Genomic DNA, 20509 nt, shown 5'->3' with positions numbered 1-20509 from the left:
TGAAAATACGCGTACTTACCGCTCATGAAGTTGTAGATGACTGGGTTCACAGCGCTGTTGGCATAGCACAGCCAATGAGAAAGCATTGCGACGGCTACCATCGCGTCTGAGGTTGGGATGTTCATTGCGTATCTGAACAGGCAGAGAACACACGGGTTGCGTGCATACAATGATCTAGTGACTGCAATTATTTATTAAGGCAACAGTTACCATTTTAATTTTTTTTTTTAAAAAAAACTTTATTTTTACCCAAATGCAGACGCTTTGCGACTTATTCAGCTGTCATTAGAGCACGTATGTGTCATTTTGTGTTTTAATCAACCATAGTTTGCTATACTAACCTTTTGTTTTCTACAGAATAAAATATTGTACCAATGTAATAGTAATATAAATGATACTGTAATATTCATACCAGTTATACTGTAATATAGATACAAACATTGTAATATTGGTACTAATAACACTGTATACATATTAGCCATCAAGAAATAACTGATTGATGAATAACAATATATAGTACGATCCTTGTTAATTAAATTCTTGGAAGAGAACGTCCCAAACACTATGTTAAATACGGAATTTTACATATTTGTCATTTCACCGAGCACTGGTGTTGTGCATAAACGATGTATGCAAACACAAAAGTGTGTTTGCTAAAAATCGTATTTATATTAGACCTAATTTGACGTTTGATGCATATTCCGCTAGACGCCGACAAAATTTTCATCGCATCAACACCGTTTAAGCCGTCATAAGAGCGAAATAGTACCTGATAATACTGAGCAGATGAACTGGGAAGTAGCAGACCGCGAACATGATGACGACAGCTACCAGCATCTTGGCAGCTTTCCTTCGGGACCTCAGCTGACCCTCCGTCGTGTTGTTGGCGTTCGTGTTCATCGTGTTGCGCCTGATCGCAGACAGAGCTGCAACCACAAATACACGTTTGACCCTTGATCAACGTCAACTTCGATCGATTCTCACTGGTTCTTACGTGATTTATTAAATGACGCTTTGTTAATTAAATGAGTTACACAACGACATGTCAGAAATCCGGATGGACAAGAGCGAGGAACAGAGGATGTGAAGATTATCGTGGCCTATTTTAAGATAATATCGTAAAGGAACGAGGATTCTCACTCAGTAATACCAACCGCTACATCGCAACGTTCCGTAATTCCCCATATTGTGTAATGTTGTTGGTGGTAACAGGAGACTGATAGAAGGTGCCGCGAGACGAATATTAAATAATGTGAAGACGCAAAATTACTCGACTGAATGTCGAAGCAAACACAAAACGGAATCAAAAACTTGTTGCCTGCGCTAACTGAAAAACGGTAGATATAAACAAGCAAGTTATTGAAGATAAATTGCCTCCTACACGGACAATAGGAGTCATAACTTATTCCCAGAACTTCCTGTTCTCCCTGACGCTAAAACGTCATTAAAGCCGAGCCTATTTACAAATATAACAATTAAGTGAATACACAAAAACTGTGTCATTGTATACTAAATGACTTGTTAAGAAGATGACTGTCTTCCGACTTGTAGCGCTGTGCAGTCTGATAGAAATGTACCGGTGTTTCAGAGGTCCTTGCTGGTTCTAATATCAGGGATCTCTCTCATCGTCCTGATGATGAAAAAGTGGTGAAACAAGCAAGACGATGAACGATAAGGGGTGGAAGATCGCCATCATATACAGTTCTCTGCATAGCGCCTGCCTTGTATAAGGTCTCGAAAAAGCCCAACCACTACACATCCATTTTGAAGTCAAAACTGCAGCGTTTACAAAAAAACAATGGACAATTCTCAACATTAGACGCGGTTCATCTCTGAAAGTCACACAAAACCCGAGGATACCGATCTTCTCCGTCTTACATCTTTTCCTCTATTTATATCTTTCTTTACCCTCTTCACTCTTGCTTTTCTCTTTACCTACGATGACATGGCAAACCTTCTGGCGTCTTTCCGGTGTGAAAATGAGGCGGAAGTCCAGCTGAAGTGACAGGCTCGTTGTCACTCAGTCACTAGTGACTCGCCGCTACCTCGTAAGTTCCAGTCCATCGCTCGTGGTAACTTCGCAAGGATTCAAATGAATTATACAGTAAGTAGATGGGACAGTGCAGCATCCTTACTCTACTCACTATGGAAAAAATCCCTTACATTGTCTCTCTCCTACTTTGCTTCTTTGATATTTCTTACAGTTTAATTATGCCAATGTTAAGTCCCACAAGCATACTCGTAAAGAAATAGATCGACGTGATTTTGGGCTGTTTGCAGAACTGTACTAAGAAAACTATGACCACGGAATCGATAAAATTATGTGAACGATTACACGTACTACGCTCCTCGTCCAAACCAAAACCAAACTATAAAGTTTAAGAATAACACAACGACAACTTTAGAGCTGAGATGGACAGTGTTCGCACAATAAATTAAATCAAATATTAAAACACTTTTTTCGTGATTTGATGATTACTTGAAATGATACGTTAGAAAGTCTTCCACATGGTATTCAGGACCTGCTACACAGTAAAACTTAAAAATGCATTATTAGGGACAGCTCATACAATGATGACAGTCAGCGCGTGCTTACGTTTCGGAACTTCCCAATCCAAATTTCATTCCCCATTTTACAAAGATTCGAATAGACAATAAAAATCCGCGGTGGAAAACTAAACAGACACGTATATATTATTTAATATTTACGAATACACGCGCTATTGTTATTAAAATTCAACAATTTATATATATGTGTGTGTGTGTGAGAATCGCATTCATCATTATTTATGCATGAAAACAATAAGATATTAACACATTTGTTTGCGGATGTTTTAATTCCATATCCAACGTGCCCCTATGCCAGCTGTAATATCCACGTGTACCAACCTGCACACAATACCGAAAGACACAAAGGAATCTGAATCTCATTTATCTCTGCTTCTTTGTCATTGGTTTTGGAAACAAACGCTGCAGCGAAAGTTCCCTGCGACTTCCTAGAACATCGTCTTCTCAGCTCCCATACATTCTCAATATCAAATTGTTCTAAATTAACAGCGCACAAAGTACCCGCTCTTCCTGTTTTATCTCACGTTATTATACAAACTCAGTCGCAAAAGGAGGTCTGATCACGTGTAAACTTACAGTTTCTATGATGTGGGTAGCAGTAAATTACAAATTCGTATATTAGGAGCAACCAAATTGAAACGATAGTGCTAAATATGTGCCCTTAACCTTCTTATATCTTTGATTTTCTTTAGCACACATTCTCGCTGTGTAAACTGATACTTAATGGCAGAAAACAAGTCTTAAACGAAAAATAGAATAAATACTGAGCTTTAACCTAACATAACCTACAATACTGCTTATGCCTAATCTGTTAATCGTGCCTAAGTAATTTTTATCACACGAAGGTTTGAACTCGTAACTGAAAATTTTAAAGGTAAACCGAAAGAATCAGAGTCGCTGTGACTCAAAATTCAAAAGTCGGTCTCGCCTAATTCGCTGAAAATTTCTGAGCCGTTGCTATGACCCTTCACACCAGTGCATCACAATTTTTATAAAAATGGAAAAGTTGTATTAAAGAATAACTATCCTAAACAACTTCATAATGTCCCTATATACACTTTGAATAAAGTTCTGAAAGTGTAATAGTGAACGGCACGATAAACAAAGCCTTGTTAATTTTACATAAACTTTGTTTATTCCATGTCTGACGTTTTATGAAATGTATCTCACGTATATCCTGATATGGATTCATGTACCTCATGTACCCCGTGAGGTATATGAATCCTTTTTCAGAACAGCTGTTCTATAAAATAATATTGTAAAATTTTTAATTAACAGAGAATTTTTATGGCAGTACTGTGTGCCGCTTTATAAATTAAAATCTTACTAATTTACAGCATGCATAATTACAAGACTTTTCACCAATATTATCAGTAGCCGAAGTCTGTGTAAGGTCTAACCCAACCTAAATATTTCATTAGCCAGGTGCGTCGTTGCTGCAAATTATATAAGGGGATCTTTGTTAAAAAAAAATTATGTCCTTTGAGGACACTTTCTCGACAACAAAAAGTACCCACACTGACTTCATGAACGAGTGCCTAATTTTGTTTCCAATTATTTTTTTTATTGATTTTTATTCTTCGTATTTATCTTATTTTGCTGACTCCGTCATTAGCTCCTGCAGCTCTTGTGTTAACGCGTTAAAATAAAGAACAGAATTAAATTAAATTATTATTATTATTCTTACTCATCTTCATACAAGTAATTTCTTCATAAATATTTTACAATTTTTGCCCTTTAAATTAGTTCTTAAAATTTCAAATTCTAAATTAATAAAATTTGTATTTTATAACTCCACGCATAAGAAGTGCAGACTTTGGACAGCCATCTTTATTCACTCAGTAACAATAACTTTGAATACGACCGTGCAATAACTCATATCTCGTAACTGCTACTATGTTTAATACATTCCTCTATGCTCTGGTTCATTTTAATCCCAGAAAAGAATAAATAATGGTATGAAATTTCTAGAAAACGTAACTCGTATTTCAATATCTTTTTATTTCCTCTCTATTATGTTACCTGTTGAAATAATTTCGCTCATTTATCCGTATCCGCACGACACATTAGGATTTATAAACCACAGAATTATTCCCACAGTATCCAAACGAATTTCGATGCCCATAAAATATCCGCAGAATAAATCGGCAAAAATAGAAAACTATGCATCCACTTAGCAAACATCTGTTATATTCAGGGAACAACAGAGCGTCGTGTTATTCAAGAAGAATACGGTATACACTATTATGAAATCCGTCGATAAAATTGCGTCTCGTCTTGAATCGGTGAAGGATCAACAATTCAAGACACAAAAGGCTGGCATATAAAGATCCTCCGTACATACGGGAAGGCGTACATCGGACAGACAGGCCATCTTCCTACCCAAGAATTTCTGAATGCACCAGGGATATCAGACAGTTGCGACAAGGGTCAGCGTTAGCCGAGAATACAAAATCCTCTGTCTGAACGGCCCGCTACCGAGAAGCAAACACAGGACCTCGGAAATGATCAACAGGATGGCTAACGGCTCAACTGGTACATCTAGACAAAAGACGGTTGTCTTCTGGCATCATCAGGGCGATAATCGCCCTGATGATGGAGGCAGTATGACCTCTGAAACGTTGGTAAACATCGACCAGACTACACAGCGCGACAACCCAGAAGACAGAAATCTTCATCGCCCTGATGATGGAGGCAGTATGACTTCAGAAACGTTGGTAAACATCGACCAGACTACACAGCGCAACAACCCAGAAGACAGAAATCTTCATCGCCCTGATGATGGAGGCAGTATGACCTCTGAAACGTTGGTTAACATCGACCAGACTACACAGTGCAACAACCCAGAAGACAGAAATCTTCATACTCATCGCCCTGATGATGGAGGCAGTATGACCTCTGAAACGTTAGTAAACATCGACCAGACTACACAGCGCAACAACCCAGAAGACAGAAATCTTCATACTCATCGCCCTGATGATGGAGGCAGTATGACCTCTGAAACGTTGGTAAACATCTACCAGACTACACAGTGCAACAACCCAGAAGACAGAAATCTTCATCGCCCTGATGACGGAGGCAGTATGACCTCCGAAACGCTGGTAAACATCGACCATACTACACAGCGCAACGACCCAGAAGACAGAAATTTACATCGCCTTGATGACGGAGGCAGTATGACCTCCGAAACGCTGGTAAACATTGACCATACTACACAGCGCAACGACCCAGAAGACAGAAATCTTCATACTCATCGCCCTGATGATGGAGGCAGTATGACCTCTGAAACGTTGGTAAACATCTACCAGACTACACAGCGCAACAACCCAGAAGACAGAAATCTTCATCGCCCTGATGACGGAGGCAGTATGACCTCCGAAACGCTGGTAAACATCGACCATACTACACAGCGCAACGACCCAGAAGACAGAAATTTTCATCGCCCTGATGACGGAGGCACTATGACCTCCGAAACGCTGGTAAACATTGACCATACTACACAGCGCAACAACCCAGAAGACAGAAATCTTCAGATAAATAATTCTCCATGAATATAGAAGCTTAATTCAACGAGCGAAACAAATGCAGAAAGTTGTCTTCTGGAATTTAGGCAACCAAAAGTAGGAAACGGGGTTGGCAATGTAAGCTGCTGTAAGATTCATGATGTCAAAATGTCAAAAACATTGATCATTAGTTTCTGGGATTCTACCGCGACTCCTACACAGACTTGCTGAGAGCGTCGGCCGGCTCACAGAAGGAACAGAATGGAAACTATTGTTCGTAGCCATGGTGACGCTGCAAGAACAAGCCCCTGCAGCGCGCACAGAAAAGGGAACAGCTCACTTCGTGGCACAGGGTCTTTCTTAAGCACCTGTTACTTGTACAGCCAGTAGAACAAGTTCTTATTCGATAAAAAAACTAATGTTTATTATCGTGTTCAGTAAGGCCTGTAAATGAATCAGTTAAACGCAGTTTAAAGCTTCAAAGTCTATTTATATACGATGCATTTTAATATTATAATCCTATCTACAACTAGTTTTCCAAAGTACTTTCGTCTGACAGTTTCCGCTCATAATTTTATATGTAATTCATGTTCATTTATTTATTAACCAAAGCCCTCCACTGGACCCTGTCCTGGGCCAACAAAATCCCGTCTCCTTCAACTCCTATCTCCCATAGATCCCGCCTGAGATTATCCTCCCATCTACGTCTAGGTCTCCCCAGAGGTCTCTTCCCCTCAGGCTTCCCAACCAATACCCGGTGCACACCTCTTGTCCCATCCATGCGGTCTACATGTCCCGCCCATCTCATTCTTCTCGACTTAATCACCCTGACAAATTTTTAAGCTCGTCATTATGCAGTTTTCTCTACGCCTCATCGTCTTTTCTCCTAGGCCCAAATATCCTCCTCAACACCCGATTCTCAAACACCTGCAATCTGTGTTCCTCCCTCTGAGTGAGAGACCATGTTTCGCACCCATACAAAACAAAAGGCAAAATTATTGTTTTGTAAACTTTAATTTTCAGGTTCTTAGAACTTTTCTGTATTGTAGGACGCCATCTTCGAAAGTAGTGTAGTCAAACTAAACTCCCATAATTATTTTACTCAACATACCAACATCAGAACAAATGACCCTACAACAGAAATGAAACTAAAAAGAAGCCGGTCTTTTCGTGTATTTCTTTTGTAAGAACTTGGTTAGTTTCGTCTTTGCACACGGTTAATTTTTATATTTAAATAGTAATTTGTGGTCACTTCGCTCAAACGTGCTGATGATTACCCGTGCTCATGTAAACCACTGTAAATGTAAACACAGTAAACGTTCAATAAATCTGTCTACTTCGGTTTATTCTGGATCATGAGAGGACCACATGGCAAATCATTACGACAAATGTACTGACGTACATGAAGACTGGTATAACACGATAATTCCCCTCGACATAATGTGTTTTCGCTCGGCTCTAAACGGATTTGTAACCCAAATTCGCTTTTCCGTGCAATAACGCATCGATATAAGTACAAAACTAAATTAAAAGTTAAAGGAATTTCGAGAGAAAAAAACACACACATACGAGAACCACATTTAAATTTCCCTTTGCTAAAAGAAAACGAAAAAAAGTTTTAGTAGATAATAGAAGGCAGACATGTATATAATTGATTTGAGGTCATTAAGAGGAGCATTTCTGGTACTGTGGACTATTTTCATATATTTTGAGTGAACAGAACATAGATTAACTAAAATATATACAAAAGACATAGTTTATCGATGACCTGTTAAGCATAATTTATTGGCCCCTGATTAAGAAACAAAGGTTCCAAATATTTTCCTCGCCACCCTGCTATTAAACCTCCATCAATACACATTATTAATTTAACGAGAGAGACCAGATTTCACATCTATACAAAACAACGAGTAAAATTATAGTTTAATTACATTTAATCTTTACATTTTAATAGAGGAAACATTTCAAACTACGCCGTGGCTAATATTTCCCCGAATTTAATCCGCTATTAATTTACCGGTGAAAGCAATTCTGATTTGTTAACGCTGTTAACAAAAGTTTGAACTTCGCCACATTTTACAACGATCCTACATTACTCATATCTAAAATCCGTCACCAATAAGCAGCTTTCTATTTGTACTACTCACTCATGCAGACACACCAGCACGACGGAACAGAAAATATGAAAAGGGAAATTAGTCATTGAAACAAATCAGAAGATAGAAAAAAAAATTACATGAATAGAATATGAAATAAATCTGGTCTTTGATAGGCATATATTAGACAAGATATTAAAAACCCAGCTCCAATGACTGCACATTCCTAAAGCATAAGACTTTCTACATTTTTAACTTTCAGAATTTTAAATCATCGTATTAGACAAGAGAGTTCATTTGTACATCATGCTACGATATCAATGGCTTTGAAGCAATATTTTTCAGAAAAGTTCACTGAATTCCGGCGAACAGAAATGTGGATGTCATTCCACCAGACAAACATTCCTCAATATTACGAACTTTTGTCTTTCTGCACATTTGCCTTGCAACTACAGGCTGTACCATTTAAATCACAACCAAAATCACCAATTACGTAGTAATATAGTGTAATTGCGTCATATTGTGAATATTATAACAATTATTTATTTTAATCCGTCTGATCACAATATTTAAAATTTCTTATAATTAAGATAATAAAATATCATTGATGTTCCATATCGATTGATCGATTTACATTTCGGAACATTTACACAACATGTTTCGGTTTTTATAAAACCATCATCAGGTGTAAAATATATCTAAGAACTTAAAACTCAATTATGATTTCTGTAGTATTTTGGTGATGTTTCATTACGTTTGTTTTTCCATTTACTTACAGGCCGATATGTACATCTAATAACATTTAAGAAAAACAACACCTTCGCCCAAAAATGGAAAAACAAACGTAATGAAACATCACCAAAATACTACAGAAATCATAATTGAGTTTTAAGTTCTTAGATATATTTTACACCTGATGACGGTTTTACAAAACCGAAACATGTTGTGTAAATGTTCCGAAATGTAAATCGATCAATCGATATGGAACATCAATGATATTTTATTATCTTAATTATAAGGAATTTTAAATATTGTGATCAGACGGATTAAAATAAATAATTGTAACAATTACGTAGTACGTTACAAATATGAAATCAAAATCAGGTCCACCCCTTGCGATATTCTCTCTTAATCTCCCCCGTGACGCCTGAGTCAAGGTCACCCTGGTTGCTAGGCCGCCGTTCACGTCAGTTACGCAAAATCTGTGCAGGTGCGAACATGGAGTATTCACGAGCAGAACGTGTGTTCATTCTTGAAAATTAAATCGCACCGAAATCTTTAGCTGCTGTTCGTCAAATATTTAGAAATGCGTTAGTCAACAATACATCGACTGGTAACAGAATTTCGGGGAGCAGGACCGTTGATGGTTTCAAGCAAGGTATCAGCTCCGACAACGGGATACGACTGCAAGAATTCAAAATTGACATTGGTTTCGTCGTTTTGGGCGTGATGGAATTCATATGCAGCAGACAGGGTCGCGTTTCGAATGAAACACATTGTGTCTTGTTGAAAAACTGCAAGTTACTCAGTACTTAGTAAGTAGTCAGTCCAGTCAAGAAAGTTAAACGTGTACTAGAATTTATAAATCGTGATAGACGACGTGAATAGTACAGCGATGTGAAAAAAGTATCATATTTAAAGATACAGCCACATTGATAGGACAAAACATTGTGAGCCTTTTAAACTGGGTCAGAAATACAGGGAAAATTTTACGTTTTTAAGACATTTGTCATTTATATTCAAGTTTAAAAATCGCACAAAATAAATTAAAATTTATGAACTTATGTCCAACTTTCGAAAAAACACACACACAAGAAAATAGAAGAAAATATTTTTAAAAAAGCAAAAACAAAGCAAAAGTATACAGACGAAAGTTGAAACTATTTCTCGTAGTTGCCGTACACGTACGAACACGCACACATGTAACGATAACTAGAATTTGCAGACCGGAATAAATCAAGCCGCGAACCTCAATATTCATGTTCACACGAGTATATAATTGTACGCTGCGTACATATTGCAGTTAATGAACAGATAAATAGTGAAATAACCACATCACACAATACCTCATATAGGCTACTTCCTGCAGTGAATCAACAAGTAATTCAGTGTACCTAAGGATGCTTGTTACCTAAGCCCATATCGTCACTAGAATAAGGTTGAAACTGTAACACTGATAAATAACACAAAAATTATGGGAAGCCACTGCAAGACACGATTCACGAACAAATCATGAGAAAATTACGTTCGGAAAATGCTTAATAGGATTTGAGGTTATCATGGAGGCGAGTAGAAAGATGGCTATCTTTTGGATTATAACAACGTGTAGTCTGGTAGAAGTTTGCAGACGTTTCAGAGGTGCTTGCTGCCTCAATCACTCGTCGCCCTGATGATGGAGGCATCAGGGACCTCAGAAACGTTGGCAACCTTCTACCGGTCTATACGGCGCTACAACCCAGAAGACGGTCATCTCCGGAAATCGATTTTCTTCCATTCAAATCAGAATCTTTGTTCCTCTCGTCCTCTGTCTCAACACGCGGTCTCGAAAATCATAAAATAAAAAGGGAGCTTCAGAACAGTGTTCTGTTCAGAATGTCTGAACACAAGGAAAAATTAGTAACAGGAAGCCGGGAAGAAATGCACAACGATCAGCGTCATAACTGGAGGCTTCATCCAATATTAAGTCGATCATACTAACCAGGAAGAGACTGACAAGATACAGGGAAGAGATGAGAAATGTGTAGAATATTTTGGTCTATAAACCTGAAGCGAAGAGTGTGCATATGGGAGGCATGGGAGTATATGGAAGGATAATACCAAAACGTGTATTAAAAATAATGTATAAAATTGTGGACTGGAGTCATTTGGGTGAAGATAAGGTCCAGCTTCTGTAGCGAACTTTAGGGATCATAAAAGGCGGGGAATTTGGAAAGCCTCTATGCGACTACAGCTTCTGAAGAATGGCTTTCTTCCATGACCTCAGGTTACTGTCGATTTCACTGGCAGCCATAAGCACACGAGAACGTCTTCCAATCGAGTACTTCAGTTCTCTGAAAGGGTAAAGGATCCGCTATTCTTCTGTCCCGTACGTTCACTTATCATTTCCTGCCAGCGGACAGTTTCTACGACCATCCTTCAGACTATTTCCTCTCCAGCTTGACTTTTACGTATAAAGAGGAAGTACAGTTCGTCTGAGCTAAATCGGACGTGGATTACAATACGTCTCTACTAAAGAGTTGGATGACTTAAGAATTTAAAAAAATTTATTCCGCTGTTACAAAGAACACATTTATATCTTAATTTAAATAATGGTCGGTGACCATGATGTGACCTAGTTGGCCTCTCCTGTTCATTAAACCGTCAGTGAATGGATATACCTAACCTAACCCAAAACAACGCAAAGTAATTCAATGAAACTTATCCCAATCAAATTTAGACGAATCCAAAACTACCGACCCGCATTAAGATCAAACCCAGCACCGCTTTAGGACTTCCACATAAACTTCCAGGACTCATCCAGAACTTCTCCGTGATTTCTCCAGCACTTATCCACGACCAAAGAATTTCCGCATAACCTCTCCATGAATTCTCCGGCACTACTCTGGAACTTCTTCAGGATTCCTCCAGAACGTTTCCAGAATTTCTCCAGCATCATTCCAGGACATCCCCACGACCACCTTATGAACATGCTAGAAATTCTCCAGGACACAACCTAACCCATAGTAAAACAACACAATATTGTCTAACCTAACGCGAACAACCCAACCTTACCTTACCCAAACATAACCTAAAACATCTCACGGTAAACATAACCTAACCCAACCTAAACCTAACCTAACCCAACCTAAACCTAACCTAACCTAACCTAATCAAACACAACCTAAGCCAGTATAACATAACTAAAGCGGCACTATCTTTTGGAATGTTATTGCCCTAACTTAAGCATGAATTTAATCTATAAGAGGCTTCAAACTAAAATGTGTATGGTCACCCACTTCAATAGAGTTAGGTAGATATGAGCGGGAGAAGAAATATTCTTGAATTATGGTCGGAATATATAAGGGCCTATATTCCTCAAAATCTTGGACAGATCTCTTCGTGATCTTGCTGCGATGTTGACCTATTCATGTCCTCAATCTTACATCAATATGGTCATCCAGGCTTCCATAGATCGGCAGCAATATGCGATTTAAATATTGACCTTGAGAAATTTAAAAGCTTCTATTCGGAAAACCCACATACTGACATTGTCGTGACTATGACATGACGCTGACATGTGAGTAACCTCTAACCGACATGAATATGGTCACTCATATACTTGCAGATCGGCAGATATATGCGTTTGAAAAATGGCTACCGAGAACGGGAAGTGAGATCTTCGCTGGCTGACGAAAAGTGGTCACTAGGAAAAACGTAAAGGCGATAAAGCAGCACTGAAACGGATCTTAAAGACAAATAGGTAGCAGAATTCGAAACAGAACTGAACGTATATCATGCCAAGTCCCTGACACCGGAAATAGCGATGTTAAAGTTCCCCATTTTTAGGGATATTCTGTTGCGTTCATGTTCAAATGTTGTCGACACTGGGTGGGGTTGCCATACTCTGTATGTGTGTGGCCTTTAATTACCTAGTTCACATGTGCGACGCTTTATGAACTCTACCGGAGAGGGTCTTTCCTTTATGTTAATCAAAATTAAATCAGAGCTACTCTGAAGGTCTTATTAAGAAACACTGAACAGTACATAAGTAAGTTAGTTACCATCAGACACACTTGAGTGGTAAAACTGAACGGAGAAAGTTTTGTCTTATGCAAATTCGCTCTTATACTCGGAAAATTAGTTTATCAAAATCAGTACCGAACAACGTAGACAATGCGAATAACACTAGTAGTGTTAAAATTAATGCTAAAGATGGACGTATGTCTCAGTTCTTGAAGAATGTATCAAGTTTAAAATCTCCAACTAAAACAGGAATGAATAAATAAATTGTCACATTCGTAATCATAAAATATGAAAGATGCGTGAATGAGGAAAACCGAAATGAGACACGCTTTGTATTCAGGAGATCTCTGGTTCAAATCTCAACCCGGTAACAAAATACAGTGACATTTATTAGTTCCTGCAAGAAAATAATGAGATTTCATCATAAAATACACAGCAATCGATTCTTTCCATAATTCTGCAGTTCATAATTCTTAGTAATCTTGACTTTCGACTCACGTGGTTAAAAACTGTCGTTAAATTAAAAAAAGTCAGTGAGGCACAAAATTTTCACGAGATGTCACTCGTCAACAGTTACTGGTGCTTAGTGGATTTTACTGATAAATATCCTCTAGGGTCAACCTGACCACACCCACTCTATAGGCCACACATTATATATTATTTATTTTAGTATATAATAAATTTTAATTATCACCTGTTACATTTTTGGTGCGTTTAAAATATAAAATTAAAGAAGAATCTCTTACTTTTGCCACGCTGTCACATGCATGTAACAATTACCGAAATACGGGAAAATTTTCGATACAACAACAAATTCTGTATATTTTGTTACAAAAATAAGTTTGGATGGAATCCGATCCGTTCGGTTACTTCACGATATTCTACTTCCTCGAGTTACGAAGACTGATTATGTGATTATGACGTTAAAGAAATCGACAGTCGTGGAATACGTTAATGCTGCCAGGATAGGCGGTGTTCTGTTGGGATTCGAATCAAGTGCCTTCAGAAGGGGAATCAGTCACTGCTAACTAACAATTTCTAAGCCACTGCCTAACCGAATGGCTTCTTGATTTTATTTAAACTTTATTTTACGATACGATCAGAATCTCAGTATAAATATCATCGGAAGATATGGTAATTAATAACAAACTGGAAAGGGATTTATGGAATTACGGAGGAAAACCACTAAAAAAAAGCCTCAGGAAGAATGGTCATCCTCCGGGTAGAAATTTCCGAAACTTTCTTTTGGAAAAACAAAATATCATTTCATGTATATACGTAAACTATTTTATGTCGAGGATGATAAGTCTAAGTGACGAATTACTTGTAAAAGATGGCTGTATTCTGAGTTGTAGTGCCGTGTAGTATAGTAGAAGGTTATCGACGTTAGAAAAAAGCTTGCTGCCTCTATTATCGTCCTGATGATGGAAGCACTAAACACGTAAACTTCTTCCAGACTACACGGCGCAATAATCCAGAACATAGCCATCTTAATGTTTTAAATTGACGTAAGGAAAGCGACGTTTCGATAGAAGTCTTAAACCTACAAGGTCTTCGGTACCATAAACATTTTGTGCCAATGATGTTGGCTTTTAACATCTGTAAATATGCATATGAATATCAATGAATACAAGTACAGAAAACATGGGATGAGCTAGTAAAACAGATTGGACCAGATGTTTTTTACAGTACACAATTTAAGGACACGTGAGTTCAGTTGCATTAGGCTGGACTTACAGTTGTTACACGCGCCTGTACCATAGTAGTTCATGGTCTCGGTGTGTCCCGGGATGTTGTCGGAACGCCACAGCACTCTCACGATCTGACAGTACGCCACTGACATAAATATGAGGGGAAGAGTGTACAGCAGCACCGCCTTCATCACATGGATTGTCATCTCAGAGCGGTCGGACCACGAGGGCAAACACTGTGTGAAGAAGTGTGTTTCGATGCGCAGTTCCTTCCTGGGCCGAGTCTGCAGAACCATCAACTCTGGGATGTCTGAAACAAGAGGCAGTGTCTGAAACCACGCAGATATGAAGTGGGATCTGAGGTTCTCACGGTGACGAGTACGAAGATGGCTGTCTTCTGGGATGTCGCGCCGTGTAGCCTGCAGGGCGTTTCGGATGAGATTACTGCTTCCATCATCGGGGAGATTAAGAACTGAGTAACAACATTTCGGGGTCTTCTGAGGTTAATCTGATGTGCAACAAAAAATAACCTTTCTAAAATCCCTCTGGTTGTCTCTGTATTTATCTTCAAAGTCTTCAAACGTATGCACGAATATAGGCCTGTGAAAAAAATCTAGCGTTAAACAACCCTTTTTTTTTGTTAAGAATGCAGATTTCAGGGCCCGGGGAGAGACGAAGGGGGTCGTAATAATCTTCCCGTGCTTTATCGACAAAATCGGAATCCTATAGACTGCACTGTTAGCGGTAGAATTTAAGCGCATACCGGATCACGTTGTGTAAGATGAAGAATTCAGATACAATCAGCCCACAAAGATCAAACCCAAGACCACGAAGTGGAAGGCACCCGACCCCCACCCCGACTCAGTTCGATTTCAGTAGCGCGGGTCGAATATTTCAAACCAGTTTTATTAAAACCTGGGTTTCCTTGGTTACAAGCTTCAAGTCCGTCCAGAGGGGCTTCTCGTTGAATGGGTAAAGGAGTTGGTCGATACGCAAACAACAACATAACGGAACGCGAGGCACGAGAGAAATTCGAGGCATCTGAGTCTACCACTTTGTGCTTCTCTTGGACGAAGCCCAGAATTGGATGATCCGGTCAATGGAAGAGACAGGGAGACGCAGGAGCTTCCTTGAACTTATCATCGCCTTTATCATCGTCCTATCAAGTATTACGCTGTGAGATTTGCTACGGTTTCATACCACCCCCTCCTGAAACTATCTTTTCCCTCCGCCACAAACTTATTAGATGTTTTCTTGTTTTGTATTACCTAAGGGTGCATCCAGATCGCTCGTAATCTGTCTCTCGTGTGACTCCGTAAACGTGGACGCTTTCACGACATGGCGTCGGCAGAGCTGAGCGTACTGTCAGCTTCTCAAGGACTCTGCTAAGTATAGTTAGTTACTTCTCGTTCCTTTAACATGTAAAAAATGACTGTCTTTTGGGTTGTAGCGCCGTGCAGTCTGGCAGAAATTTACCAACGTTTCAGAGGTCCTTGCTGCCTCCATCACCAGGGCGATGAGAGTCTTCCGAAACGTCGGTAAACATCTACTAGACTGCACGGTGGCGCTACAGCGTTTCCGAACGAGTCAGTGGCAAAATAACAGTTACAACAGTTAGTAAGTTCCTTGAGACTGAAGGTAAGGAAACTTAGGAATATCGTCCTTAGCGACGACACGATGGACGAAATGTGGCACAGTTTCCTTCAGTTCTCCTCTGAATTGCTGAAAAACCGTGTCAAGAGAAGAGAATATATATATATTATAAGTAGAGCGTTTAAAAATGAACATTCTGTATACACGTTCTCAGCGACACAACATAATGCACATAACTATATAATTATAACACTTCGAACAATCCGAATGACAGAGGTTAGCAGTGATTCATAGTGTAAGTATAAAATACAGGGTTCTGATGCAACTAATTACATTCTAAACACACAGCACAGTAGTTACAGAACTACGTTCTATTCCCTATGGAAACGTTCCTGAAAGAGCTATTCACTGAAGTCTGCAGTCTCGGCGAGATCGCGCAAAGGCGCCGGATATTCAACATAAAACCCTGAACCACTTCCGTAGATCATCTCTGATATGCATCCAATTACGTTTCGTTCTGTGTTCAAGTGATCACAATACAGCTCGTTCTCTCTACATCCATTCCGCAACTTCGTTTGTGCAGAACAGAAGTGGCGCTCCATTGTCATTCGGATAGTTCCATATCGACAGGAACGGCCAATTGTTATTAAAGGTATTTATCACGCTTTTCTCCCGCACAGGCGAATTATTTAGAACTGTCCATGATCGATTTTTACCTGAATCTTCCTTGTAGTGAGCCCAAAATTACATGGTCCCATAAAATTACACATAACACAAACATACGCCCAGGACTTCCTAGACGTGTCATATTTTAAAAAAAATTCGAAATAAAATCTTTTTCATATTCAAATCAATTTTACCCTATAAAATTTATTTATTTATATATTTACGAAATGTCAAATGGCAGGTACATAGTTGCCCTATAAAATAAAAATAGTCAAACATTACAGATTCATTAACATTCAGCAGCAATCATAAACGTATGGTCAGGGTATGTTCAAACATGGTTATGTGGGTGTGATGACGCCTGCGTCAATTTACGCATGCGCCCTGCTAACACAGTTATGATTCTGCTTCTAATAAAACAAGGCCTTGCCTTATAATCACGTTAGCGAAAATGGGCTTCTCTCTTCCGCTAACAAAAATGTCTCTCCTTTGTGTTCAGAAACGCAACTAAAATGCGAAATAAATGTTCCTACAGAACTAAATAAAACAAGATCTTCGATTATAACTGAGAATGCCCGACTTTTAAAGCACAGATTTATAATTCTAGAAACTTTGTGCTCTTAATGTTATGTTTAGGCAATTAAAGTTGATAATCCAATAAGTTAATAAGACAGCAACTCATTGGTTAGCAAAATGTTCTCAAACTTTGACGGTCATACCACTGAACAAATTTCGGGTCATACTTAACTTATTAAAGCTTGCAGATGTTACGGAAGATATTACTATTATAAATATTATTGTAAACAAATTGTTTGGGTGGCTCACAAACAGATTCTGGCTGTCATAACTCGACTATTTGCAGACCAGGTGAAAATATAAATTATTATTATTATTACTGCAATTACAATATGATATTTGGGAAGGTCTTAATTAAATACAGATTCGATCTATCTTAAATCTGTTACATAAAACTTCTAAATTTCGCACAGCTGCCGTAATTGTAACATATTTAGGGACTATATACATGCCACAATCCAGCTGTATCATTTTCCATTTAAGAAACAATCTTTAACAAAAGAAGCATATCACCATGTATCATTTGTGGAAGCTGTATAGAGCGGTGCTAGTGTAGCTCCCTTTCAAAAAGTTCGCGCACCTGCCATGTTGTTGTTACTGATTGCAGGAGGAAATTAAAAAACATGAGAATGAGGTGACCTGAAACTGAGTGGCTTTCATATCAAATTTTGTAAAACTCCGTCAACCAGCACTAAAGACAGCTAAATAAATACGGAAAACCAAATAATTGCACAATGAGTGAGATGCTCGCTTTTACCGTACTTTACACTGGGTGTTTCGAACATTTGTGTCGCTCGATAGACACACATTATGGAGTTTTCTATCCGCCCGAATGGTTCATCTCCAAAAAACCATATACCACCTGCTTTAATAATAAGCAAATGTGTATTATTTATTGGTTTCACATGATTCTGAAAATAAACAGCGATCGTTTCCTTAAACTGCATTAATAAATGGTGAAGTGCCGTGTTTCCTTTGCGGTACGGACAGGGATTCCTCAATATTATTCAGACTAGATTCAGCTTTAAGTAGTCAGTGGATTTTTGTTAGAATTGGTTTGTGTGTGTTTCGGCCCGTTTCCCTTGCTGCTATGAAACTCACCGAAAGCCAAGGCGAGAAGCCAGATGATAATGATGGCTGTCTTTGCCCGGCCAGTCGTGGACTTGAACTTGAGCGGGAAGCAGATGGCGTACCAGCGGTCCACGGAGATGAAGGTGAGGGTAAGCACGGACACAGCCACGGACACCGTCTACAGAACAGACAGCAACAATATTTCAAGTTCTCAGTGAACAAATACCCAGTGCAGTGCCACCAAAAACCTGTTAGGTACCGGAACTACGAGTGGTAAGAGGATATCAGGTATGATCAGTGTCCAGGGAACTAAAGAGAAACACATTTTTAAATTCATATACAGCGTATTCCGCTTTGTAATTTATATACAGCGTGATACATTTAAAACGCAACTTCAACTAAAACAGTATACATAAACTTCGCCGATATAAATATATCAAGACAAACGAGTTAGGAAGAAATTACATCACAGATTTTCAATAGATGCAAAAAATGTCCACGATCTTCTGGAACAGAAGCAACCACTGTTTCTGGGTCAATGTTGGCAACGGTTTTTATGATACTATGTTTACGATAAGAAACATGTCCTGATGTCCTGACGATGGAGGCCGCATGGACCTCTGAAACGTTGGTAAACATCGACCAGACTACACAGCGCAACAACCCAGAAGACAGCTATCTAATTTTCCATGAAATTATTGTGTAGATCTACGATAATTGTCAACTTGAATACGTAACTTTATTTTTGACAAGAACTGCAAATTTAATACAAGACAGCAATCCCCTTTCTGAATCTTCGCAAGAATTATGTTAAGGTCGTCTAACTTTATTGAGACTGTCTGAAATACATTTTCCGATACGAACTCGAAATTATTTAATGAAATTATACACTTCGTATTCTTGTATTAACTCTTGTCTGAGCGAACCAAATCCAGTCACTCTTTCTCGTTGCGTTCCAGTCAATTAACGAACAGACTTGGAGAAAAGCTAGCCTGTGTATAAAATCGCTATAAAGAATTTATAACTTTACGTTCTTGCAAATGCTTTCATCTTTGTCTAAAGTACAGCAGACTATATTAGTCGATTTCTGTAAATGATCAGAGCCAGCGTATATTTCCTCTATCTCACCACCATGTTATAAATTGTAGCATAAAATGCACCCAAATGTTATAAGTAATTTATAATTTAAGTTCAACTTTATACCAGATTTCAAACCATAGTATCACCAGTTGATCAGTTCAGCCATTGCACGAAAAAGTAAATACTAGTTTTTTAGGCGCTTATAATAATATTGTTTTTTTTTTACATTTTACGTAAATCCCATTTATTTTTTACAAAATTTGTCATGAAAAAAAATTCTTGGCTCTTAAAGCCATCATTACTGCTCCCAAACTTAGATGGCTCACGGCTGCCATACTGACACAATCAATATGAAAAAATAATTAAAACATAAGTATGAAGTGCGATATTCCCCAGATTGTCGTTTTCCTCAGTCACACCAGCAAGAACTGGGCGAGACCTTAAATAAACCACGTCTATTGCATGGCTGCGTCCATACTCAATTGAAACGCCGAGTTGCCGTGATATTTTCATATCCGAGGTCTTTGTGTGGAAGAGAATTTCAGCCTTCCTCTACGTAAGTACCACCGCAAGGCGCTGAAAATGTTTCGTTGCTCTGAAGCCAAGGGGAAAAGAGGTTGGGCAGGATATACGCCTGTTTTATGAGTGAGCACACCGCATTCAGAGCTGTTTCTCAAGACGCTTCAAGCAGCAGAACACAGAAAAGCTAGCTCGAGTGGGATTAGAACTCATGATCCCACCATTCAAGACCCTCAAGAGTTCAAAGAAAGAACTATTTTAAGTTTCTTTAAATACTGGCAATTTTGTTTTATTCCAACCTTTAAATTGAATAAAAATTTCCTTGGATATTATCCATCGTCTAGTAAATATAAAACGTAAAACGACGTTTCGGAGATGGGACTCTATCTCCGTCTTCAGGTTCCTACACAGTTGGGCCCACTAT

General features: G+C 38.6%; 1 protein-coding gene across 2 annotated transcripts in view; it reads right to left on the bottom strand.

The window, feature by feature from the left end:
- The window catches only part of LOC110829174 (orexin/Hypocretin receptor type 1), a 140368-nt gene that overhangs the window by 12536 nt on the left and 107323 nt on the right, over positions 1-20509 (bottom strand). For both annotated transcript variants that reach the window (XM_087342969.1, XM_022062626.2), the window contains exons 2-5: positions 18517-18664; positions 14627-14890; positions 770-926; positions 20-132 (exon numbers count right to left, since the gene is read on the bottom strand). In XM_087342969.1, the coding sequence (XP_087199095.1) occupies positions 20-132; positions 770-926; positions 14627-14890; positions 18517-18664 (682 nt within the window). The remainder of the gene's footprint in view (positions 1-19; positions 133-769; positions 927-14626; positions 14891-18516; positions 18665-20509) is intronic.

Source organism: Zootermopsis nevadensis, unplaced genomic scaffold, assembly GCF_977971745.1.
Source record: "Zootermopsis nevadensis isolate Lab colony 2312 unplaced genomic scaffold, Znev_1.0 Znev_ptg000004l, whole genome shotgun sequence".
In the NCBI taxonomy this organism is placed as follows: Eukaryota; Metazoa; Arthropoda; class Insecta; order Blattodea; family Termopsidae; genus Zootermopsis; species Zootermopsis nevadensis.
This window is presented reverse-complemented; position numbering and strand designations above follow the sequence as displayed.